General features: G+C 46.4%; 1 protein-coding gene across 3 annotated transcripts in view; it reads right to left on the reverse strand.

Moving 5' to 3' along the window:
• Positions 1 to 26,858, reverse strand: part of RSPO1 (R-spondin 1) — a 56,455-nt gene extending 29,597 nt beyond the window's left edge. Inside the window, exons 1-2 of one of the 3 annotated variants that reach the window (XM_029571433.1) lie at positions 26,510 to 26,858; positions 1,430 to 1,734 (exon numbers count right to left, since the gene is read on the reverse strand). In XM_029571433.1, coding sequence (XP_029427293.1) covers positions 1,430 to 1,523 — 94 coding nt within the window. In that variant the 5' untranslated portion in view covers positions 1,524 to 1,734; positions 26,510 to 26,858. Of the gene's footprint in view, positions 1 to 1,429; positions 1,735 to 25,743; positions 25,890 to 26,078; positions 26,335 to 26,509 lie in introns of those variants that run through there. The other 2 variants (XM_029571432.1, XM_029571431.1) reach the window with 2 other exon arrangements.
• Positions 26,859 to 27,323: the final 465 nt, after the last annotated feature.

The raw sequence follows: 27,323 nt of genomic DNA on the forward strand, positions 1-27,323 counted from the left end.
TCTTTACAAGCTCTGCTAAGTCATTTCCGCTAAGAAAATAAAAAATACTTTTTGCTCTTATTCTTTGGAGGTTCAAAATATTTTTATTTTCAGCCTGGGTTAAAACAGCAGTGCTAGCAACCCCCCACTTTATAAAATAAAGTTCTTTGTCCTATAATTTTAAGAAAGCAGTAGTAGAGTCCTAGCCCTGAAATTATGGCACAAACAACTCTTTAAAAGGTATCAATTTTAGATAATGCTATGTACCGTATTAACAGGCAGGTAGGTAGCACTGAGATACATTAAGATCCTGCGTCACAATAGAGGTTTCTGTTATATCCAATTGTGATAATTCTACCTATATAAAATTGTTTTCTTTGTAAAATATGAAAATGATAAAAAAAAAAAAAAAAAGATTCTGCTCTAGTGCTGCACAGGATTGGGGAATCAGGAATACTGCACGAAGGGGTTGGCCCAGTTGCCCAGTACTGCTGCGCAGGAGACCCGGGTTCTGTTCCTGCACCTGGACTCTGCTTCTTGGGCTGGGGATTAAGTTGGACAGAAACGTTCCTACCTCCCTCCCTCAATCCAGCAACAAAGCATACTGCATTAACATGATAAGAGCCAGGCTAAAGAATAACTGACCAAGAAAAGAAAAATATCTTAAAATTAAAAAAAAACTCTGCAGAAGAAAGACAACAGAAACCAACTGGTGATAAAAGAAAGACCTGAACTTGTGCCTCAGATTGTGAACAGCACAGCTACACCCTGTTCAGCTGAGATCTGTAGGTGGGGAGCTGCTTAGTACTTTCAATAGCTGCAGTGCAAGCACAAATCTTTAACTATGCAATTAAAAAAACAAAATAAAAATAAATATAATATCTAAGATCTAGTACTACTGGGTCCAAGAGACTCCTCAGCACCTCCTCAGTGCGCTCAAAAAGTTTGCTTTCATTTTAGGGATCAAATAATTATGCCAAAATTATTAATGCAGTCAAAAGGCGACGCTTGCCTGCTGCTATTTCCAAACTGCTGGACCCCGCTTTGAGGGAATAGTTTCAGTTCCAAAAGGCAAGTAACACATTGGTAATAAACTGAGCCCTCTGGCAGCCCCTGCACCTCTTCTGATTGTTTATATTACGCTTTCTATTCTCGCAGCCCCCTTACCAGCACTAGAAAATTAAAAAAAAATAAATAACGCCGGCTCGGGGGAAGGGGGAACGTCCTGAATGCCTGGAAAACCATAAAACCCCTCTGGGGGGGTTAATCAGCGTCGGGTCACCTGTCCTAGCCGGCTGCCTACTCGGTCTTTTCAAACATCATCGCCGCGCCTTGAGTTTCCCCTTCCTTATTTACAAACGCCGCGTTACCTTTTCTTTACATAAAATGCCTGCTAGGCTTGTGCATTAGTGAAAGGTCACGGAAGGGGCGCAGTGCCAGCCATACGTACTTCGCTTTTGCCTCCTCCCCTTCACAGTCTTGCTGCTCTCTACTAAGGCCATGGAGCTGAGGAAAAGCACGGCCAGCAGGACTCCAAGCTGCATAGTCCTTGAAGGTGGGTCACTTCCAGGGTGCAGGTGGCTGCTGGAGCTCGGTCAGCAAAGCAAGTCTGTACATGCCCGGGCTGGGGCCATCGCCATGAACCATGCCAGCGGCTGCAGACTCAGCGTAAGCAGCACAGGAGCCTCCAGGCAGTCCCATCGAGCTCAGCCCTCAGTGCTGCACGAGAAAAACTGCCTCTGCTGCCCGAGAGACCTGCAAAAGGTGGAGAGCAAACAAGAGTCAGTAAGCGAGACGAGATACCCCCAGATAAGCCATTCGTGGAGCTTCCCTCGTTAGCCATGGCTTGCAGAGTAAATGGGCATGGAGGGGATGCCAGGCCGCAGGGCTGGCAGAGTCACCCCCTTGCATTCTGAAGTTAGCAGGGCAAGAGGTCTAGGGGGCTGCAAGTGCCTGAGGGGATAGTGGGAGCCTCCATGGCCTGTGATAACCTTTGTCACAGCCGTGTAAGAAGTGGCCACCTGAAAAACAAAGCTCCTGGACAATGCACCCACATCCTGAATTTGGAATCTGGCGATCTATTTATTTTATTTGATTTCCCGGATTGCATTTCACTGACGCGATTTACGACATCAGAATCAATTCCGAAACCAGCATAAGAATCATTCCGAACATTTATTTATTTTACTAAAACGTTTATAAGCCGCTGTCTCCACAGTTCTAAGCAGTGTACAGATAAAACATCCATAAAAGATCAAACATATATACCTATAAACACTACAAAGCCCATAATAACACTGGTGCGTTGGATATACTTGCATTTGGCAATGTATTCCAAATGGATAATGTTATGTTTAGTTGGAAAATGCGTGGGCTTGGGTTAACGTGTTTGCTGGACCACCCTCTGAGCGCTGGCTGCAATAAGGTGCATTATAAATGTCCCCACCTATTACAGTAAAACCTTCAAAACTACCCAGCCTCCCCTAAAATCAGCTTTTCATTCTCCCCTCCTGCCCCTCATACCCCACGAGTGATGTGCGAGGTGGTAACTATAGGAATACAGATGTTTTAATGTGCATTTTGCCAGCCTGCAGGCAGCAAACGGTTAATGGATGAAAGTGCTCCAGTTCTCCGCATGATCTGTGAGCCCGTCACTGTCAAAATACTATTTGTGTGGCGGGGGTGACTTTTTTTCTCTCTCTTTTTTCTTATTTCATTTTTTTGCCAGTTTCTAGTCCTTTCTCCATCAGCGGGCATCATGTTATGGCAAAAACGCCCATGAAATTGGAAAGACACGCAGCGGAGACACATTGCAGGCGCACTGTGTGGTTCTTTATGATTTTCATGTTATAAATATTATCTTATTCTTCTCCCGATAAAGAAGTCTTTGGTTTATAAGAGGACTCAGCATGTCAAGTGGGCTCTTATTCTTTGGATGTTCAATTCTGGAAAATTCCTGAGAACATCTGGAGATATTTTGACCCTCTGCAAAAAAAAAAAAAAATATTTGGAGCAATTTGGATGGGTGAAGTGGGGTCGTTGATATCCATGTTTGTCTCGCAGAGGTGGCCGTGTTGCCGTAAGGCCGGCGCCATTTTGCGCAAAATGGCGCCGGCCGTATGGCAACACGATTCGACTGCAGGAGGTCATTCCGGACCCCCGCTGGACTTTTGGCAAGTCTTGTGGGGGTCAGGAGGCCCCCCCAAGCTGGCCAAAAGTCCCTGGGGGTCCAGCGGGGGTCCGGGAGCAATCTCCTACTGTGAATCGTTTTTCCGTATGGAAAATGGCGCCGGCCATAAGCCGTATGGCCGGTGCCATTTTCTGTACGGAAAAACGATTCGCGTGCAGGAAGTCATTCCCGGACCCCCGCTGGACTTTTGGCAAGTCTTGTGGGGGTCAGGAGGCCCCCCCAAGCTGGCCAAAAGTCCCTGGGGGTCCAGCGGGGGTCCGGGAGCGAACTCCTACGCTCCTGACGTTGGGGGACAAAAAACAAAATGGCGCCAGCGCTACCTTTGACCTGTCATATGACAAGGCAAAGGTAGCGCCGGCGCCATTTCTACAACACACTGGAGGTCTGAGAGTAAAAGATCACACCGGGACCCTTCCTCTGGACCCCAGGTAATTTAAGGCATTTTGGGGGGGTTCGGGAGGGTGGGGGATTAATTTTAAAGGGTCGGGGTGGGTTTTAGGGTTGTTTTAGTGTGCCGGTTTTCCCGCCCTCCCCCTTCCCCTTCCCCCGATTTACGATTTTTTGACGATAAATCAGGGGAATTGTTATTGTATCACGGCTCTAACGATTTTTGACGATTTAAAATATATCGGACGATATTTTAAATTGTCAAAAAACGATTCACATCCCTAATATATAAAACAAATCATTACCTTATTATCAAGTTTCCCACAGCAGGAGCCACCCTGCCTAGAGCAGAGTCCCAAAGATCAAGGTGCACCCACATTAACAGAAATGTTGTGTGGCACGCCAGCCTTCATGGGAAGGATGGCGCAGACATGGAGAGGACTCATATGGTCAAAAGAAGAGCTAGGAAAGTACTGAAAGCGCCAGCAGTCCATGTTCCAAATCTGAAAACAAAGGGAGAGAGGGGGCAGGGGCACACATGAACTTGTCATGAAGGTCCAGTTCTCTCTATGCACAGGGCAGGAGAACGGAGAGGTCAGTACGTCGCACGTGTCTGCCAGAGCTGCCCGCACTCAGAATCAGTCTCAGCTACCGCTCTCCCTGTCTCATGCAGCCTGGGGATAAGACAGAGGCTGGAAGAGCCCAAAGGGGCAGTTCAGGAGGAGCGAGACGAGGGGTGCTGTGTGCAGGCTTTGCATGCTGCCCATTTATTTTCACACTCCAGCTAGGATGAAGAGGCGTGCATGCTTACCAGGGGCGGATTGGCCTATCGGGGGAAATCGGGCATCCCCCCTGGTGGGCCGGTCGCTCTAGTCACGTGCTCTGCCGAGCGCGCCGCGACGGAGCCGCGCTCGGCAGACCGCGTGGTATCTCCTGGGCCGATCCGTCATCGGGAATCCGCCCCTGATGTTTACACATCTTCTGAGAAAGGAGCTCCTACGGGTTAAAAGCCTGCCAGGTGCTCTGGATCTGAGCGGCAGGCAGCGGTGACCTTTCTGTGGCACACCTGGTCAGGTCCGAAGGCACACTACTGGTTGGGAAACATCGTCCTAGAGGACTAAGGCCTTCCCTCGCCTTGTCCCATGCTCCAAGACTAAAGCCAATGGTGCTACAGGCAGGAGAAAATAATAAAAAAGTATGTGTTTGACCTGCAGAATCCCAAACATTAACAATTTCACCTTGGACTTTACTGCCATTAATAAACAAACTTACAGAAAACTGCCAGCATGTCAGGCACTGCCAAGCACAAGCAGAGACAGAAACAAAAATGTCTACTGGAAAAGGAAAAACAATAATAATTCCACTCAGTTTTAGGTTTCTCGTGCTTGCAAATGATTGGACAAGTCACCTGCTAATAAGAGTGGCTGGCCAGAGAAAGCTTGGAAGGCTCCAATCAATATTACAGTGCGAAAGAGCACTGAAAATGCTTTCTTGTTTATTGTTTAAACTTAATAACCCACCCTTCGGCCATAGGCACTCAAGAGCAGAAAATACTATAGAGATGCAAGACTTGGGTAAGTAAAGGGCAAACAACAGAAGGAGCAACATTCTATGTAGTCTTGGTTCTAGTCCCAAAGCTTTTCTTATGGCTCAGTTCTCAACTCCCCCCCCCCCCCCCCCAAAAGCAAGCACCAAGTCTGAAAGCTGAAATGGTTTAATGTCCATCAAATGACCTAGGTCCATACACACACCCACCCCAAGGGACAGACAGACACACCAAGGAACAGACAGACACACACACACACACCAAGGGACAGACAGACAGACACATACTCAGGGACACACTCACACACCAAGGGACACACTCACACACTCACCAAGGGACAGACACACACACCAAGGGACAGACAGACACATATACACACACACACACACACACCAAGGGACAGCAGACATACCAAGGGACAGACAGACACATACACACACACACACCCACACCCAAGGTCAGACACACACACACACACACACACACCAAGGGACAGACACACACACACACCCAAGGTCAGACACACACACACACACACCAAGGGACAGACAGACACACCCACCCAAGGACACACACACACACACACACACTCAGGGACACACACACCAAGGGACACACTCACACACCAAGGGACACACACACAACTGGACCTGCTAAACCTCTCTTCATATTGAAGCCAAGCGCTGAACTGGGTAAAGCTGGCAAGTCAGTTTGCACAAACCTTGAAAGGGAGCATCATCTTTTACCCAAAGCTTTCCTTTCCTGCCGTCTCTAGAAAGGAAAACAGTGGTGCAAATAGAACTCGTGCAAAATGTTTTGTCCAAATCATACATTTTGTCCAGGGGCAAAAATCCAGCCGTGTTTCATGCACAGGCTTCTGCTTGCACCTTTTTATCTGGGGATTTTAACCCTCCTTCCAGAAATAGCAGAACATGAAATTCCATGGAAAAAGATGCAACGCTTGAAGTGTATGCGAGCGAACGGGCTGGCAGGCCTTTTCTGTATATTTTACCCCAATTCTTGCATTTTGAAATACACCCAGGCTTCATTTTAGCTGCAAAAAAAAATAAATAATAATTTGCTGGGCTAGTCAAGCAAAAAAGTACCGTGAGACATGGGGAGAAGAAGCACTTCAGGACAGCATACGGCACAGATCGTCTTCGGTAAACAGTGCTAAATCCTGGCTTAAACACTTAAAAGATGTTTATTTTGCAAGCGTTGAAGCTGGTAATGTGTAAACAATTTTGTGAAGCATGCCTTGGGACTGTGACAGATTATGCAGACGAGAGGCTTGTCCAAAATTATCCTTCAGGCTCTGTCTTTGTAATTGCAAAAGTCGGAAAATCTAAACTGAGAAATAAGATGAAGCACGCCAACAAAGGTTGCCAAGGGCCAGTGCCTTTTCAGAAGCAATGAGCCAATCAGAATGCAGAATTCATGCCCCATGGTCTGTTAAAAATACAATTTCAGAATCCGCTGGACCACTGTATAAGTGAACAGAGACTGGAAGTTGTGGTGAGTCGTCCTTCCCATGCTCTTATCCACAGCACTGCCAACACAGTGCAACTTAGTACGTAGGTCCCTTCCTCTCTACCCCTCACGCAGCCACACCATTCCTGCTTTTCTGAGACCATCCTGTCAAATAAGTGTATGGGGAGAGAGAGGGATAAGATTTAAAATCTGAAAGGTCAGGGACTTTAATTGAGAATAGAAAGCACTTTACCTAATCTATGAGAAGTTGAATCTGCATGTCTGTCATACCCAGACTGTAAGCTCAATGGACCAGGGACTGTCTCTATACCTGCACAGCACTATGTACACTTGGCAGTGCTATACAAATGTCTAGTAGGGATGAGCATTCATTTGAAATGAAACATTTTTAGTCATTTAATTTTAAAACAAATTAATATAGTCACTGCTGCCAAAACAAATATCTCCCGGCCACTCTCTCATCCTCAGACCCTCTTACCCTGTCGCTGAAAATGTCTTCACAGGACACAGGCGACCCCTGGTTGCTCCGGATCTGCCATTTCCACTATCGGAAAAGGCTCCCTAGACCAAGACCAGCGCCATTGTTAGTTTTTTGCTGTACAAAATGGCGCTGGCCTGAGTCTGCCAGAAAAACCAGTGCCGGCACCAGCTTCAGTCTGCCAGCAGCACCATTTCCAATAGTGGCAGAATCGGAGCAGGAACGGCTGGAGACTGCTTCTGTCCCATGAGGACATTGTCAGCTCCAGGGGAAGAGGATCCTGAGGAATGGGGGAGAGCCTGGGAGTAATTTTCTTTTGTTTGTTTTAATTTTATTTTCTTTTTTAAAATTTGTTTGGTGTGTTGTTTTTTTTTTACTGAAATGAAAAGAAATGAAACAAACAACAAAAGAAACAAAAAATTAAAACAAATCAGTGCTCACCTCTAATAGTAGCAGCAGTAAGTGATGATAGCCAAGAGGTGCCCTACATCCAGTACTAAAAATCTTTCGAATGAGCCCATTAAGTGTCAAAAGCCTAACACTGCATCCATGATCTTCTGAGCCTTATTTCTACTTCAAGTGCTGATGCTCACCAGAGATTCAGTGCAACCATTTTGTACCATGCCGTTGGGGCGAGTAACGTCACTGAAACAGTCATTACTAAAGAGTAGCCCTGGATAAGAGGAACTGCTCTCAATATCCAGCTGTACTAGGCCTCTTTAGCTTTACCACCTGTAACAATATTACAGTCTTCTGAGGAACTGACTGTAAGTCTTCCGAGATCCCCAACTGTACGATAAATTTACTGTACCCCAAGCACGCGTTGCACTAGGAATGACCAACTCTGGCCTCAAGGAACACAAATGTCTGCTTTGCAGGATTTCAGCATCTCCACAGTTTCTAGTTATGAAACTATGGCCCGTCCATTTGGACCAGATAAACTGGGCAGACTGGATTATTATTATTATTTATTTATAGTTTTTTATATACCGCCGCTCATCAAAGATATCACGTCGGTGTACAATGAACAGGAACTTACGCCGGAGCGTTATACATTTAACAGGATTAAATAAGCATTATACATTTAACAAAAGTAAGAATATATATATTTGAACATAAAACAAGTAGAATCTTTTAAAACAGAACTATCATTTAGGATTAACTGAGCTGAGTTAAACAGAGCTGGAAAGTAAAGGGATTTTAGGAAATTAGGTAAGAGGTTAGGGACAGGTTAGGAGCAGATGGAGTTATAATTAGGAGTGATAAGAGAGGGGAGAAAGCGCTTCAGGTGCAATTAAGAGCAAAAGTATGGAATGGTATTTACAGTAAGGACATAAAAAAGGGGAAATTAGAGATAGTGTAGAGAAAGGGGGTGTTGGGTAGATAAGGCAGGGCATAAAAAGGGGAAGAAAGACATATATATTTCAGGTATAGGCATGTGTAAATAACCATGTCTTGAGTTTTTGCTTGAAAGTTTTGGGAGATGGCTCAAGGCGCAGTTCAGTGGGCAAGGTATTCCATAACAATGGGCCAGCAAAGGAAAGCGCTCGTGCTTTGGTGGAGGCATGGTTATATATTTTGGGTGATGGGGTCTGTAATGTGGCGAGGTATTGATTTCTGGTAGGTTTAATAGAAGTTTGAAATTGCAGTGAATTATTAAACCATTTCATTTCAGGATTGTGGAGGGCTTTATGGATCAGTGTTAATGTCTTGTACTGTATGCGATATTGAATGGGGAGCCAGTGAAGTCACTTGGCCTTTTTCTGCCAACATCTGCTCTCTTAATATGTTACTATCATTCACATAGTTTGTTTAACCTGAAAACTGGATTAGTTTGTGACCCTTAAGGACCAGAGCTGACCAGGCCTGTTCTACAGGACACGCCACCCTCGTGCAAAAGATGAGGTAAAACAGCTTTCATTGCATCTTGCCAAACAGATTTGATCAACCTTGTTTATAACAGTATTTTATTCCCAGCATACAAAAAAGTGATCTATTTAGTAAGTGAGGGAGCTCAGAGATGTGCTGGCAGGTCCGCTGAAGGACCTGTTCAATAGATCCCTGGAAACAGGAGTGGTGCCGAGTGATTGGAGAAGAGCGGTGGTGGTCCTGCTTCACAAGAGTGGGAGCAGAGAGGAGGTGGAAACTACAGGCCGGTTAGCCTCACCTTGGTGGTGAGAAAATTAATGGATTCTCTGCTGAAGGAAAGGATAATGCCTTACTACAATCCAGTGGGTTCCTCGACCCGAGGCAGCATGGATTCACCATGTCAGACAAAGCTGATTGATTTTTTCATTGGGTGACTAGAGAATTGGATCAGGGAAGAGTGTGTGATGTGATTTACATGGATTTTAGTAAAGCTTTTGATATGGTCCCACTCGTGAACAAAATGAGAAGCTTGGGAGTGGGAGCCAAGGTTGTAGTGTGGATTGCAAACTGGAACCTACTCTGAGGAAAGAATGGTGTTAAGTGGAGTGCCACAGGGATTGGTTTTGGGACCGGTTCTGTTCAATATAAACTTTTGTTTTTGGTACAGTTCCCCAATTCGATGTAATATCAGATCGACCGATCTGATATGGTCTTTTAACCATGAAGGTCGGTATAGAAAAGTGTCAAATAAATAAATAAATACATAAATATCTTTGTGAGCATCCTAGCAGAAGGGAGATAAGGTAAAGTTTGTTTATTTGTGGATGATACTAAGATCTGCAACAGAGTGGTCATGTCTGAAGGAGTAGAGAGAATGAAAAGTGATTTAAGAAAACTTGAAGAGTGGTCAAAGATTTGACAGCAGAGATTCAATGCCAAGAAGTGCAGAGTCATGCATCTGGGGTGCAGCAATCCAAAAGAGCTTTATGTGATGGGGGGTGAAAGACTAATGCGCATGGACTGAGAGAGGGACCTTGGTAGGATGATGATCTGATGATGGCGAAGCAATGTGACAAGGCGATAGCTAAAGCCAGAAAAATGCTGGGCTGCATATAGAATGGAATAACCAGTAAGAAAAAAAGAGGTGATAATCCCCTTGTACAGGGCCTTGGTGAGGCCTCACCTGGAGTACTGCATTCAATACTGGTGCCCGTATCTCAAAAAGGATAAAGTCAGGATAGAGACGGTCCAAAGAAGAGCGACCAAAATGGTGAGTGGTCAGCACTGGAAGACTTATGAGGAGAGGCTGAAGGATCTGAATATGTACACCCTGGAAGAAAGCAGGTGCAGGGGAAATAGGATACAGAAAGGTTTTAATGATGCACAATCGACAAACTTTTTTGTTGGAAAGAAATCAGTAGATCTAGGGGTCAAGAAATGAAACTCCAGGGAGGACGACTCAGAACCAACGTCAGGAAATATTTCTTCATAGAGAGGGTGGTGGAGGCCTGGAATGCCTTTCTGGAGGAGGTGGTGAAGACAAAAATGGTGAATGAATTCAAAGGGGCATGGGATAAACATTGTGGATCCCTAAAGGCTTGAGGTTAGAAATAAAAAAGAGTGCAAGGGGGTAACTGGGGGTAACTTGCTGGTGTGGCAGTTGCTACCCTTAACAAATAACAGTATCAAGGCTTAATGCAGCTCCATCATTGCTCTCTGCTTCAATGGAAGGGAGTGAGAAAAGGGGAACTGGATTTAGATAGCAACCAACAAGGGCACCGACGATCATGTTTGGGGAACAAATAAACATGGGGATAACTAGCTATGTCACTTACTACCCTTAATCACTAAGCCTGGTACTTTGATGCAACTCCAACATTGCTCTCTGCTTTCATGGCAATGGTTAAAGGAAATTGGATTCAAACAGCATCCGAGGGCCCTGACTTTTACAGTTTGGGAAACTGATAAGCATGGGGGTAACCTGCACAGTGCAGCAGATACTGGCATTAGCTTGCTGGGCAGACTGAGCGGATCATTTGGTCCTTTTCCACCATCATTTCTATGTGTCTGAGTTTCTATGTTGTTTGCTTGGCCACACTGGTTACAGTCTCTGTATATTATCGAGTGTTATGAAACGGGTATTGGAAGTCAGATATCAGTTTGCTGGCCTGTAAGGAATAGATTAAACCCATTAATTTCTCTGTCTCGTGATAAAAAATAGAAGACCGCTATGCCTACAGTCAGGCAGGCAGGTAAAACCTGTAAATCCTCGCTTGGCAAACACTACTAGAAAGTTGCAAATTTTGGTGGAATTCCGTGGGCAGCTCGTGGGCACCCTGAGGGCAGTCTGTGGCCATCTTTGTCTGCCACGTAAACAGAGCAGGCTGCGGGGAGCTCCAAAAAGTGTACAAGGGCGGTAGTGGAGACCAGGTCACGTGAGATAAACGAATGCCAAAGGTGTTTAAATAGCCCATGCACAGATTCTGACTCAGAATTAAAAATGGGGATATGCTAGAAAGATTCGGCTATGCCGCAGGGACGGAATGGCATTTCAAATGAGAAAGAAAGCAAAACGTCACAAACACCCCCTACATTTTCATTTTGTTGTTTGCATTTTACCACAAGCTTAATTGGTTTTAGCGAACAGTAAAACTATTTAGCGCCTGCTAAAATGCGAACATGAAATGTTTTGGCTGTACACCCCAATCTGTAGCAGGCTTCAGCCCAGAGAGAATGCATGAAGGCACGAAAGCCCAAGGAGGAGAGTTGGTGCCATGAAGTGGGGGCGGCTCAGAGCACATGTGAGAATCAGTCCTCCAGCAGCAGAGTTAGCAGAATATCTAACCAGGTCTGGGCCAGATACAGAGCAAGGGAGACAGAGGAGGCTAAATGGAGTCCAGTCCGTGGCAGGGACATCGGGCCAGGGGAGACTGGTCAGACCAGGCAGCCTGAGTGGGCCTTCTCCGTAGAAGAAGGCAAGACCAGGAATTCCTGCGTGTGCGCACATCTCTGTTCGGCCGTGCCATGTTAACACAAATGATGCTGGGCGTAAATCCCAGCAGATAAATCAGCCTTTAAGAACCGCTGACACAGGCCGTGAAATGTAAACCAGACTGGTAACTGACCATTAGTCCTCCCACATGTGCAAAATAAAGATGGTAATAATACCACCAAGATCTGAAAAATAATCCCCTTGCACCCAGATCGCTGATATATTACACCTCCTCCCATGAATCAAGTTATCTGTAATGTAAACTGGGTTTCCTAAAGGATTATGGTATCAGGGAAGGGAGAGACAGATGTCTGGGCTGGAGTGGTGCAGGCCAGACAGGGAGGTGGTGCTGCTGGGAGGATGATGTTTTCAGCACTTAGGGAATCCACCTCCTTAGCTCATAAACCCCTGCAGTCTGGAGCAGCAGAGGCTCAGCAGGACTGTAAGGCAAATGCCCCTCACTGAAGTGGGGTCACACATTGTGAAGCTTTGTACCCCAGGCAGCAGGAGTCAACAACCTCATATCAGTGGTGCCTGGGGGAAGGGGTTCTCCTCTCCACCTTCAATACTCATTTCAAAGAAATATATATTTTTTTTTTTATCAGGAGGTTGTAATCCTCCTGCTTTGCATGGATTAATCCTCCTGCTTTGGGTTGGGTATTTTATTTATTTAAAATTATTTATATTCTGGCCCTTTCTTAGAATCAAGGTGTGTGCATAAAGTCACATAAAAGACAACACTTCATATGTGACCAACTCACGGGGCATTAAAGAACGCTCCCCACCAGACTGCACAAGATCTCAGTCTCACGCAACTCGTGAGACAGACGCTGCACTTGATCTGAGGCACAGAAAGGCACAGAAGGGAGAAGCCAGAGCTATGAGTACCAGAATGTATTTGGACTTAAGTTGAAAACCAAGACTGGGTCCCTTGGAACACCAAAAGCGCCTAGCAGACCCACTTCCGAACTGCATTACCAGGGTCTTCTGCTCAGGTTATGCACACCTGTGCGGCCGCTAAGTAGATAATCTGCTGTGCATCCTTTAAGTCTCGGAAACCTTTGCTTCCATCCTCTCTCTGATTCAGGAATGAGGATGAACAGCGGGGCTCCTGACTGGTGCACACAAAATGTGCAAATAACACATGGTATGCATTGCCAGAGTTTTCTAAAGCTGGACACACACCCAATGTGGCTCTACCAAGAGGCTCTAAGGGATGAGGGCACCCGGCACGGTCGCGGTGACAGGACAGGGTGAGTAGCTTCACTGCACCCACTTCCTGGCTCCTTCCAAAAGCCTTGCTTTATCTTTTATTTTTGAGGGCTATTGTAATAAAAATAATACAGTAGAAGAAAGTTTGGTCTCTGTCGTCCTAGAGTGACAGTAATCTCGGGGTTTGCAATGCAGTCTCAGATCAGTCACAAATGAGGAATACAAGCAGTTCAATTCAATTCTCCTACATGCTTGGTTGCCAGGATCACGAGACAGATCATCTTGCTCTCTGAAGAAACATGGCTGCAGATGGTATTGGACTGCCGTGCCAAGGATGGATTTTAGGTGCTTAGCCCATAGGATGCCTGTCTCAGAGAAGACTGCTTGGAGCTGTCACTCTCTCCAAACACCTCCCAAAAGTCTTTCGATATGAGCCTTCCAAGAAAGCGTCTTTAGATGGATAAATACATGAGCACCAACCTGGACCCACTCCCGAGCTTTCCCCCCAGACTTGCAGCAGATCTCCGGCAGGATCTGGCTGCCCTTCAACGATCTCTCTCTGCCAGCAGAGATGCGCAGTCATTTAAAATGAAATTAAAAAAACACCAACGGCATGTTCTGTTTCATTTTGTGTCGTTTTCCCAGCCTGAAATAAACACAACAAAAGCAACAAAGCTTTGTTTTGTTTCATTCCTGTCTTGTAGTGCATAACAAGTGGTTTCAGGTGCATGCTAAGCCACTTTAGCACAGGGTAAAATGCAGAAACAAATCAAAGCAGAACTCAAAAACAAAAATTAGTAAAAGAAAACTGAAACAAACGTTTTTTTCCTCACTGCATGCCGCATCAGTCAAAAGACTCCTCCAAATTCAAGGGTCATCTTGACTCCTCATCAAACGAATTCTTGTAAGGATGTTACAGGTTGCTGTTAATTTTCTCAGCCCATTCTCAGTGCCAGGTTCCAGTAGCCATTCTGGTCCAGAGGAACCCTTGATTCTTGGCAGGCTGTGTGATGCCTTAATTTTGGGTGCAACATAAGAAGCACCTGAAAGCAAAGTCGACCATGAGCTGCGGAGGTCTCCGAGCCTGCAGAGAGCTCAGTCAATTACCGAGACCTTTTGCCAAAGTTACACTCGAGCACACGACCTCTGCTTCTCCTACAAGGGGAGCTCTGAACCTGGGTAACCCTGCTTCCTGTTCACATGCTCTGTTACAGGGTAACTTGGTTGTTTCTCCCCTTCCTCCCTCCCCTACTTCCCTGGTATGCCATCTTTGCCTGAGAAATGTCACAGTGCAGGATATGTCCCTTAAGTAATGACAGATGGGGACTGCGGGATGAATGGACACTTCTCTTTACTTGGGGGGTGCATGGCAAAATCTTTTATGTCATTTTGTTTGGTTTCATACATGGGGGAGGCCTAGCTCACCTTTGCTTTATTTCAGTTTTTCCATTAGCACACAGGAGTGGTTTTAGCATACATTAAAACCCCCAAAGTTCCACCAAACACAACTTTTTAAATTTTATTCATTTGAAAATGACACACAATGGCAACATACGTCATCGGTGTTTTCATGTCATTTTTAAATGACAGCACACCCCTAACTCTTTTATTTATCTGCAAGTAGATGTTTTTTTTCAGCTGGGACACAGTGTGATAATTGTGTACAGCATTTGCATCACTTGCTAGTGGTCTTCATACTTAAGGCCAAATTAAAGGAATGAGTGAAATAAAGACAAAAAAAAAAGAATCAAGCCGTATAGAAGGCCTCCAAGACAATTGTGAAACGGTGCATCTTTTATAAAGGTCCAGGAGTCATGAGTTTAGGACCCAGAGCCCGCAGATTATGTGCAGCTCTGAGATTATGCCCTTTGCTTTTCTAGAGAGGTTCTTGCAAGCCATTGGCGGGGACAGGCTTGCGTTTCATGGCTTGCGCCATTGCTAGACTGCGCTGTATGAGCATTAATTCTTCATCAAGGTAAACCTTAGATGTTCCAGCTTCTAAAACGGATTGTGTATGGAGTCCTCCTACTGTGAGGTCAGACCAAGGCTCCTGGAAGTTTAACTGTTTAGTGCAGCATAAACTTGGATTACGAGGCAGTAAAACATGAAAGTTAAAACAAAAAACAAGACACATAATCTGCTAGATGCTGGAGAATATAGGTCTGCAACAAATTAAGGCAGCCTGTTACACGGCAATAAACATTTCCTAGGGCTGCCCCTATCACAAGGGGTCTAGCCACTGTAATATACACTTTACTGGTACTTAAACTGAACCTGCGGAGTCAGACACTAAGGCCCCCATGTAATCAGATGCATTCGGCTGGGCACATTTCTTTGCCTATAGCATTACTCCCGATGCATCAAGGAGATCGGCGCACAAAACCGTGTACACAAATTAGCGCTCCTCGGTGAAACTCCTGTGTTAATCGCAGCATTAGCTAATATTATTCATTCACCAGTGCAGAGAGGTGCGCAGACCTCACACTGGAAATGTAACTCCTGGACAGCGGTGGAGAGAGGTTTCTGGAGCTGGTGTTAATCGATGGGTCTGAATCTCGAGTTGGCGGTGCGGGGATCCCGTACTCGGGACTGAGGAGGTGCGTAACACTCGCTCTAGGCGTAGAAAACATGCTTGATGCACGAATCAGGTTCTATGTGTCCTAAGCATGCCTTTTTGCACACATTTTCTGGCTTCCGTGCTTTTTAAACCTCCTGATGCATTAGTTTACGCGTAAAGAACATGTGTGCTGAAGTTCAGTGCACAATTATACGAGCGTCTTCCTCACAGCGGTAGGACGGACCCTACTGGCGAAAGAGAACGGGACAGCGCATAAGAAGAGAGTAGGAAGGAGCTTTTGGCTTGGTCGGGCGATCAACCATGGCTGTACTGTGGATGGGGGGGGGGGGGGCGCTGGGGGGGGGGCCTGAAGGGAGGGGAGGACTGAACGCCAGCGCGACCCGACCCCGCCTGTCTCTCTCTCACACACACACACACATGCAGCTGGTGTTAACTGATGGGTCTGAATCTCGAGTTGGGGTGCGGGGATCCCGTACTCAGGACTGAGGAGGTGCGTAACACTCGCTCTATGCATAGAAAACATGCTTGATTCCCGAATCATGCTCTATGGAGCGATGCAACCATTACTTGCTTTCCCTGTACTCCCTCCCCCTCCCCTCGTGACTCCCCACTTTCAAAAAATAACTTTTTTTAGACTTCCAGAAACGGAGGAAATCAACTCCTGGCTGTGAAAGATTATTCACTAAGCAGAAAGTGGTTTGTTTTTTAATTTTCCGATGGATTGTTTTTCTTTTTAATGTGAATTTTGAACAATTTGGATATATTTAGTTTGTATGCTGAGAATTTTCCAAGCTACCTTACCTACTCCAGACCTACTGGTGTTAGCAGCAACTAATGTCAAATCTTATCACACCTTCACCTGAGTCCTTTCTCTTCATGACAGAGAATTGGACATATTCCATTGGCTGTCTTCCTAAATATGCTGACCTATGGTTGCCTGGTCCTTCCTGGGACTTCAACCACCATCCGAAGAGATGCTGGGATTCATGCTGCATCTATAGTAGGCTTTTGGATGGAAAGTGAAAATCCTAAACAGATCCCTGACTCCTACAAACTTCCAGGGATCACCTGCCAGGCATGTTAGTGAGAACAGAAGAACATGCCATACTGGGTCAGACCAAGGTTCCATCAAGCCCAGCATCCTGTTTCCAACAGTGGCCAATCCAGGCCATAAGAACCTGGCAAGTACCCAAAAACTAAGTCTATCCCATGTTACTGTTGCTAGTAACAGCAGTGGCTATTTTCTAAGTCAAATTAATTAATAGCAGGTAATGGACTTCTCCTCCAAGAACTTATCCAATCCTTTTTTAAACACAGCTATACTAACTGCACGAACCACATTCTCTGGCAACAAATTCCAGAGTTTAATTGTGCGTTGAGTAAAAAAGAACTTTCTCCGATTAGTTTTAAATGTGCCCCATGCTAACTTCATGGAGTGTCCCCTAGTCCTTCTACTATCCGAAAGAGTAAATAACCGATTCACATCTACCCGTTCTAGACCTCTCATGATTTTAAACACCTCTATCATATCCCCCCTCAGTCGTCTCTTCTCCAAGCTGAAAAGTCCTAACCTCTTTAGTCTTTCCTCATAGGGGAGTTGTTCCATTCCCCTTATCATTTTGGTAGCCCTTCTCTGTACCTTCTCCATCGCAATTATATCTTTTTTGAGATGCAGCGACCAGAATTGTACACAGTATTCAAGGTGCGGTCTCACCATGGAGCGATACAGAGGCATTATGACATTTTCTGTTTTATTCCCCATTCCCTTCCTAATAATTCCCAACATTCTGTTTGCTTTTTTGACTGCCGCAGCACACTGAGCCGACGATTTCAATGTGTTATCCACTATGACGCCTAGATCTCTTTCTTGGGTGGTAGCTCCTAATATGGAACCTAACATTGTGTAACTATAGCATGGGTTATTTTTTCCTATATGCATCACCTTGCATTTATCCACATTAAATTTCATCTGCCATTTCGATGCCCAATTTTCCAGTCTCACAAGGTCTTCCTGCAATTTATCACAATCTGCTTGTAATTTAACTACTCTGAACAATTTTGTATCATCTGCAAATTTGATTACCTCACTCGTCGTATTTCTTTCCAGATAATTTATAAATATATTGAACAGTAAGGGTCCCAATACAGATCCCTGAGGCACTCCACTGCCCACTCCTTTCCACTGAGAAAATTGCCCATTTAATCCTACTCTCTGTTTCCTGTCTTTTAGCCAGTTTGTAATCCACGAAAGGACATCGCCTCCTATCCCATGACTTTTTACTTTTCCTAGAAGCCTCTCATGAGGAACTTTGTCAAACGCCTTCTGAAAATCCAAGTACACTACATCTACCGGTTCACCTTTATCCACATGTTTATTAACTCCTTCAAAAAAGTGAAGCAGATTTGTGAGGGAAGACTTGCCTTGGGTAAATCCATACTGACTTTGTGCCATTAAACCATGTCTTTCTATATGTTCTGTGATTTTGATGTTTAGAACACTTTCAGTAGATACTGAAACCAAGAAAGCTCCAGAATCCAGTTATTCTCCAAATAATTCCAGCTTCATTGATGTTCAACCTATGTGTGACCATTGGGTGTTCAGCATACCTGGGAAATCTCCAGATTTCAACCAGAGACTCGGGAAATTTGTATCAATTGCTGTGTCTGAGGGGAACACAAGAAAGCTCCCTCTGTCTACCACTCCAGCAACTCCCTTTCAGGAAGCCTGAAGGGAACGGGAGAAGAGGGACTGGAGAAGGGAGCAGAGCAGTTTTTTTCTGCTTTACAGTGTCAGCTCCAATCTCAACCCCCTTCCCCTTCCTCATTATGCCTGCAGGGACCAGAAGAAAAGGGGTGAATCTGGGGAAGCACACACCCCAGGCAGCAGAGGCTGGCAGACACAGCTCAGCCTGTAGCTGTGATTCCAGGACTGAGGGAACCCTGATTTATAGAGAGGTGGCATGCAGGTGGGAAGGAGAGTGCTGAGAGTCATCCCTGGAAAGCGGCGGGACAGAGAAAGAAAGCTGATATGCTTCCTCCCCTCTACCCATCCCCCCACCATCACCACTAATTAACAGCAATCTAAACACAAACGTTCCCAGGTATGGCGAGCAGCCATAATCAGAAAACTCAGTTCTCTTGTTTGTTTCTTAAAATTGGAAAAAACCAGCAGCAATTGGGAAGGACTGTCATTTGATGCTGAACTGTGATCATTTCCCCCACAGACAGTCACTGTACCGTTACATCATGGGATCATTTTCCCACTCAGTCACTGCACCGTTGCATCGTGGGATCATTTTCCCACTCAGTCACTGCACCGTTGCATCGTGGGATCATTTTCCCACTCAGTCACTGCACCGTTACATCGTGGGATCATTTTCCCACTCAGTCACTGCACCGTTACATCGTGGGATCATTTTCCCACTCAGTCACTGCACCGTTGCATCGTGGGATCATTTTCCCACTCAGTCACTGCACCGTTGCATCGTGGGATCATTTTCCCACTCAGTCACTGCACCGTTGCATCGTGGGATCATTTTCCCACTCAGTCACTGCACCGTTGCATCGTGGGATCATTTTCCCACTCAGTCACTGCACCGTTGCATCGTGGGATCATTTTCCCACTCAGTCACTGCACCGTTGCATCATGGGAAGCATTTCAACCCAATGCCAGTCACTATAATGCTGCATCATAGAGGGTCATTTCCCACTTACGCAGACTGGAAAGCAAAATCAAGGATGATTCTCGCTCATCAATTCTCAACCTTACAATAAAAATGCACTTTGCATTCTCCAAATGGACCAAGCTCATAAGCTATGTTTATAACGAATAAGATAACTATGTTAACAAGCGTGTGAATTTTTGGAAACTCTGTTAAACATCGAAACTTTGTAAACCGTTGTGATGGCGAAACCAAACGACGGTTTATAAAACTCGATAGATAAATAAATAAATAAAAGTCCCGGCCTGTGTTAGAAGCTTAGAAACATTAATTGCAAATTCCCAACACAAACTATCGCAACTGGAAGAGACTTCTGAAAGCAATGCTGTGGGTTCTATCTGTGACGGGAAATAAGTTGTCTGTCTCCTTTTATAGATACTTTTCTGACGCTGCAGAATCATTGGCAAAAAACTTCACACAAGGGGGAGACCCAGCCTACTGCTTTGAGATCCTGGGATTGTGAGTCAGGCAAACTCCTGGTCCCCTGCCACTGGCTCTCTGTGAAACCCTGAGTAAGTTACCTTCGTTCCCTGGGCCAGGGACCAGCACACCTTTCCTAATATTTATTTATTTTTATTTATTTTATTTATTTAAGGGTTTTTTATATACCGCGGCACGTTGGGAAACATCACCTCGGTTTACAGAGAACATTAAATTAGCAACAATCTATACGATCTAGCAATTATAGAATGGTACTAATAATTACTAATAATAATTACTATCAGTTAGCAGGATATTCCCTTGCTGGTTACTCCTTCACAGAACCAGTTTCCTGGGGAAGACTGCGACGGTAAGATATCTGTGGATGAGTTCACTTTCAATATGGAAGCTTCCTATCAGATAAGCAAAAGCTGCAAGTGGCTACACCTGCTGACAGACTTCAGGGGATACCCCTAAAGGCAGAAAACTCCCTGAAAGACAGAGCGTGGATTAAATAAGAAAAGCTGCAGACATCTGAAACAGTAATCAAGGGCCTTTTCCTCTAGGTTCAGCTGCTAAGTCAAAAGGTTTGCACCCAACGCTGGATATAATCAGCACCACTCACACTGGCTGTCCAGCCTTATGCCTTCAGGCAGGCTTAAGAGCAGAATGCTGACCTAGATCCTTCCAAAGACCTATCTTCTGGGTCGTCCTGGCACAGTTGACAAGAAAGCCTCTTTCTAGGCAGGCATCCCGTTACAAACAACTGAACAAAATGACATATGCTAAACCTCGACCATGCAAGGACTGAGAGGAGAGGCTGAGAGACCCTGGCACTCTAATATCACCCAGCTCCAGGAAGGAGGGCTTGCCTGGGTTTCTGATAGCTCTCCATGCTGATGTATTCTGCCACCTTTAGTGCTGGTTATATTATGCATTGTGATGTCCGTTCAAAACCAGGGCTAAATCAACAAAATCTCCCTTCTGGGCCTGGGTAACTTGGCAGCTCTGTTATAACACGTGCGGCCCCAGAAGATATTTCCATTGGAAGCACAGAAATACCAGGTCTGTGCTCTCCTTCTTGCCGCAGGCATTTAAAAATGGAATCTTCCAACAGCAGTCACTAGCAAATTGTCCCCTACATAATATCACTCGTGATCTGTTGGGAACAGAGGAATACTTTGTCCGGGGTAGTCAATAGAGTTCGATTTACATCGTTTTCTCAGTGGGGAGCCTGTGAAAGATTCAGGAGGAAACTGAAAACGTTTCTCCTACCTGTTTCCGTCCCAGATGCAGGGCCGGACGGTATCTCCTGTTTGCTGGGGCTCTGATCCTAGCTTGGCCAGAGGCTGTGTGCATGGCAAAGGACAAGCTGCTTTATAGCCGGTAGAAAGAGGCACAAGAGGTGGGAATTTGCTGGTGCAAGAGAGATGATAAAACCGTTATTCAGGGCTCTCTCTCCCTTTCGTAAATGGTGGTGTTTCACTCCACTGGGTGCATGGCCATCCATTCCAGAGGAAGTTGCCTGCGTTCCTCAAATGCTGTGACCACAGGTGACATGCAGAAAAAAATTAAATAAAATGAAAAAGATTTTCTGGCTGAGCCTTGCTGCGCCGCCCTGTGCAATGTTCTCCAATGAGTCTGAATTTTGTCCTTGGTGCACACAGGTCCCCACCCACCATTGCCTGCTAGGGCCGCAGTTCTTCAATTTCAGTGACACAGAAACAAAAGCAAAACCTGCACAAACCCAAATCTCACCCTTTAAAAAGGAGTTTATTTGGCATGCAGTGTACGCGGGCTCTGCTTACCACAGTAATATTTCGGCGTCATGTAACTTAGTGCCAGGAGCTCTCCCCTCAGCAGAAGGAGAGAAGTGCTGGGCTGTGGAAGGGTCTGGTTTAAACGTTTACTCCAGACCAAACTGGTGGGGCAATAAAGAAACCCAGGGCAGTGAATGGCTTTAACCTGAGAGCATGGCACCCAGCTTCTGAAGGGGGACCTTCCGTAAACATTTTTATCCCAATGCATTCTGGTACTTGTAGTCCTGGCTCTCTTCCATGTGAAATCCACACTGCAGGTCCCGAAATGCACCAGGGGGAAGCATCAAAAAGGCTAAATTCTCCCTCCAGAAACCGGGTCATTGGGCAGCTCTGCTGACCGGGTGTCACCAGTCCCTGGGATCACATAATATATAGAAGTAGAAATAATCTGTTTATGACTAGATTGTATTTTATATTTCTAAAATGTGTTTTTATGTTTTAATGTTTTAATTACTTATTTTATGTAACCTGCCGAGATCATATTAGGAGTGACGGTATATAAATGTTTGTAAATAAATCCTGTCATAAAGCTGTCACGCTATGAGAGGCCTCAAAAGATCCAGTTGCCTGTTTTATATTTTAGCTCAGTTACTTCTCTGTTCAGTCTTATTCCTAGGTCTCCATTATTATATTTGGGTATTTTATATTTTCACATGGTGTTGAAATTTAAGGTGTGTGCTTCTTATTATGACCACGCCCCCTGTTTTCTAAAATTCCTTTTCTCTGAGTCCAATGACTCTTTAGCTGTCCATGCTGTATTCGGCATGGCACCTGCATGGGGCTCTGATGAGGATCCACTCTTCATTCGTCTCTGCCGTATTCATGCTTTACATGTATCAGTGCGACCCCTGCATGGGGCTCTGATGAGGATCCGCTCTTCAACTATCTGTGCTAAATTCATGGTTTAAGTTAATTTGTTCTCTCTATTTAAACCCCTGCTTCTTTTCTCTGATCCAAGTTATTACTCCCTTGTTTTATTGTAACTGCATTCCTTAGCCTTCTCTTGTTCAATGTGTTTTACTACTATTATTATTATTATTATTATTACTAAGATCAATGTTATTTTTTGCCTTTTGTTCCCTATCCACTTGTTAATTGTAAACCGACATGATGCGATATTTATCGCGAATGCCGGTATAGAAAAACTTAAAATAAATATAATAAATAAGTGTACCAGTGTGATGCCTGAATGGGGCTCTGATGAGGATCTGCTCTTGAGCTCTCTATGCTGTATTCATGCTTTACATATGTCAGTGTGACACTTGCATGGGGCTCTGATGAGGATCCACTCTTCATTCGTCTCTGCCGTATTCATGCTTTACATGTATCAGTGCGACCCCTGCATGGGGCTCTGATGAGGATCCGCTCTTCAACTATCTGTGCTAAATTCATGGTTTATGTGTACGATGCCAGCATGGGGCTCTGATGAGGATCTCCTCTTGAGCTCTCTATGCTGTATTCATGCTTTACATATGTCATTGTGACACTTGCATGGGGCTCTGATGAAGATCTGCTCTTCAGCTGTCTGTGCTGTATTCATCCTTTACATGTATCAGTGCTTCGCCTGCATTGGGCTCTGATGAAGATCTGCTCTTCAGCTGTCTGTGCTGTATTCATCCTTTACATGTATCAGTGCGATTCTACATGGGGCTCAGATGAGGATCTGCTCTTCAGCTGTCTGTGTTGTATTCATGATTTATGTGTGGTAGTGTGGCACATGTATGGGGCTCTGATGAAGATCTGCTCGTCACCTGTTTGTGCTGTGTTCATCCTTTACATGTATCAATATGGTGCCTATGTGAGATATTGAGAAGAAAAATTACAGCAGCGCCTCAGTTTACTCAGTGTCAAAATAGTGGGAAGCAGAGGAAGAATGTATTTTTTTTTTTTTACAATAGACAGGTGGAAAATTGTTTTTTATTCTAATGCAAACAGAGCAGTCTAGTGTTTATAGCAGCGGGCTAAGAACCAGGGAAGCCATGCTTCAAATCCTGCTGCCTTTCCTTGTGACCTTGGGCCAGTCACTTCACCCTCCAAGTAAGATTGTAAGCCCTCTGGGGCGAGAACCTTCCTACTGCACCTGAACTGCAACTCTTTTTACGCATGGGTTTGGAAAGCTGAGTAACTAAATCACTGCTTTATAGTGCAAAACTAAAATGCCCTTCCTGGTGCTTCCCCTCCACTTTCGTGGGATGATGGTTTGATGGTGCTATTATTTATCCAGTGACTGCATAGGCAGGATTTTTCTCTAGGCTCCCTTGCCTGGCACTTCTACGTACAAAATCTCTGGATCCCTGCACACGGCTTATGCTCACCCAAGGTTTCATGAGCTCTGCTGCTCAGCCCATCACTTTCACCCAGGCCACAAAGTCCAGCAGAACCGGTACCAGGTATTTGCCCAGGCCGTGGGAAATAAAGATGCACACACAAATTACTGCTGGGACCAGCAATCCAACGGTTAACGTACAGTGGCCCTGCTACATCTGGCCAGGTAAGCGGCTACCTGCCCACTAAGATCTTTCCAGCCTGAGTATCCTGGGGGAGGAAGAAATAACCCTTGCAAGTCCATTTAAATGGCAAACAGTTAATGAGCCCGGAGAGCAGCAGGTTCGGTGTCCCCACACCCTCCAGGGAGGCAGCAGTGAATGTGTAAATGACTGGCAGGGCTCTAGGCTGCCCAGCATTTTCTCATTCCGGAAACGAGAAGTCCCTGACCCCTGCCAGCGCCCCCACCCTTCTTTACACAGAACTGGATGAGAAAGGACGCATCTGCTAAACATAAACTTATGAATGGTTTACATTTTGTCTCTGTACAGCCCATTTTTAAATGTCATATTGTTTTTATTTCGAAATTTCAACCTGGCAAGCAACCTCTTGCAGCAAAGCCCAGCTTCCCCTTGCAAGAGACAAAAAGAAAGAGAGCGCGCGCGAGAGCGAGCGCGCGACTTGCACCGGGCAATTCCCTGCAGCAGCTCCGGGTAAAGCAGGCCCAGCGCCCCTGCCCCCTGCTCTCTGGCCACAGCAGACCTGGCAGGAAATGACCCTCGCCCCCTCTGCAGAGAAGGGTCAGCTCTAGGCTGATGGCTTTGGAGTAACCGCGTCCCGGCAGGCAGGGCAGATAATACATGAGCTGTTTATTATTATTATTAATTTGCAGAAGGCATTGGGTCTGAAAATGAACTTTGCAAGAAGCCGGGAGGACTCGTGCGGCTCTGGAAAGCTCCCCCTTGTCTTCTGCCGTCCTTACTGCAGGATGAAGCGAAGGTTACCCTCCAAGCTCAGCAGGGCTCCTGGGAGTGAGCAGAAGGCTACCCTGCCCCTCGGTTCCCATAAATGCAGCCCGGCCCCTGCCTTCCCTTCCTCGTAGAAAAACCACGGCTTTGCACCGTAAGAGCCTCGACTCGGAGTGGGCTCCACTTCATCTTCACTATCATAAAATAATAATAATAATAATAATGTCAGAGGAAGGACGGGCAGAGCTTTCTGCTGAACAGGGAGCAGCAAATATCCTTTTTTAAATATGGTTTTTTTAACAGAACCGCAGTGGATCCGCAGATTGACGGAGAAGGGGAGCTAAGGGCATCCCTGCAAGCGGAGGATCCGGGCTTGCAGATGCATTTAAAGGGGCCTGGAGGGCTGAGGAAAAGCTTTGGTGTCCTAGCAGAAAGAGCATTTAGGGGATGGTTGGGGGAACCGCTTACTGAAGGCAGCGAGCAGAGCTGGAGATCACATCTGGGCAGGAAAGCAGCCCCGCGCGTGCCATCAGCGCAGAGCTCGCGCCTTCCCAGGAAGGCGCTCACTGCTATTTTAGTGATCGGGTCCCCCTGCACTGCCGACCGTTTTATGGGGACACTGGGGTCAGAGGGGGAATCGCCATCGCAGCCATTCAGGGAAAGGTTTTCTTTATCCCGAACCGCAATCATCCCGGGAAAATGCCCATTTCCAGAGCTCTCTCTAAGCGGGGTCAGGGCAGAAAACACATTCCCAGTGCCATCCCAGCCGTTCCCAGTGCCATCCCAGCCGCTCCCAGTGCCCGCGACTCCCTGCAGCGCTACTCACCCTCCGGAGCGCTGCCGGATCCTTCCCGCTCGCCCATCTTTAGAGTTTGCAGTGCTCCCGCTGCAAACAGAAAAAGGTCTTAAAAGGGGGGGGGGGGGGGGGGGGGGGGAGTGTGTGCCCCTTCCCCCTCCCCTCGACTTGGAGCCAACTGGCAATCGCAGGGGCTGACCCGCAGGCTTGGCCACTTCTCCCAGAAGTTTGGAGAAGGGGAATCTAAGTGGAGCGTGCAGAGAGAGGTTTCGGATTTACAGACTGAGAGCGCATCTTCCTGCGAGAGAGAGAGAGGGAAAAGGCGCTTTCCCACCCCCAGACCGGAGCCGGCGCATCCTCCTTACCTCGGCCCGGCGGCTTCGGGGGCTTTATCCAAACGCTGCCCCCCTGCTGCTCGCCAAAGTGCGCAGGAGGAAAGCGGAAAACGCAGACCCCGGCTTAAGTGGCGGAAGGCTGAGCTCGCCAGGCTGCTGTCAGTGCCATCCCCGAGCACGGGGGGCAGGGGGCACGAGGGGTGCGGAGCCGCCTCCTGCAGCCACTGCTCCCTGCAAAACCTGGACCGGAGCCTTTTAAGGGCAGGAGGAAGCGCCGCCAGGTGCCCGGGCCTGCCTTGGGTGGCAGATGTATGCAAATGAGGCTCATGCATAGTCATCCTGACGGCCAGACGGGCTGTGGGGGGTGTCCCCCCCCCCCCCCCCGGGGCAGGGTCGGGAAGCTCAAAGACTCAAGCACAAGGAATGCTGAAGGTCGTCCCTCCTCCAAATGGCCAGCTTACCTCTTTCATCCTGCGCGGAGCTTATTCCTGCTTCTCCTCCCTTCTTAGTCAAGGCTTGTTTTTACTATTTCCTAAAGAAAGGGTTTCCTCTTGCTTGGGGGTAGTTCTAGTTCCCAGCTGAGCTGCACCTCCAGAAGTAAAGGAAGGCAGAAGATGTCCCCACTGCCAGGTCCTGAGCTTCCCAGCGCATTTGGGGTCCCCGGCTTTGCTTTCCTGTAGAGTGCACAGGAAGGGGAGACGACAAACCAGACCGGGATTACTGTCAGGCTGATCTGGAGCTAGGGAGTCTGCCAACATCTGTCTTATAACGAATGCAGCGGTTCTCCAATTCCGTCCCGCAGAGCCTCCCCACTGCTGTTTCTTGTGCTTTTCCGGGTAACCAAATGGACCCGAAATGGGTCATTCTGTCCCACGCCAGGTGACTGGGAGGATCTAAAGATGCATTGCACATACATCTCCTAGGGGTGGGGTTTGCATTTCATACAGGAGGGAAAACGCTGTATCCCCCCCCCCCCCCCCCTGGATGGAGCAAACCAAACTAGCGCAGGGCAGACAAGTGCCTGCAATACAGGAGCAATCTGTGCGCCTGGGGATGGTCCAGAGGGCCAGCGCTCCTAAGGCGGTGACAGTGGCCTCATGCCTGCCTGTAACTCATGAAATACGTTTCCTAGATTTATCTTCTCGTTCGGAGCTACAGAGGAGGGAAATAAAGCTGATTAGGAGAAAGGCTAAACAGGTTAGGGCTCTTCAGCTCTGGAGAAGACTCAGCTGAGAGGGGATACAAAGGAGGTTTCTAAGATCATGAATAGGGTGG

The sequence above is a fragment of the Rhinatrema bivittatum genome, chromosome 11 (assembly GCF_901001135.1).
Source record: "Rhinatrema bivittatum chromosome 11, aRhiBiv1.1, whole genome shotgun sequence".
NCBI classification, from domain to species: domain Eukaryota; kingdom Metazoa; phylum Chordata; class Amphibia; order Gymnophiona; family Rhinatrematidae; genus Rhinatrema; species Rhinatrema bivittatum.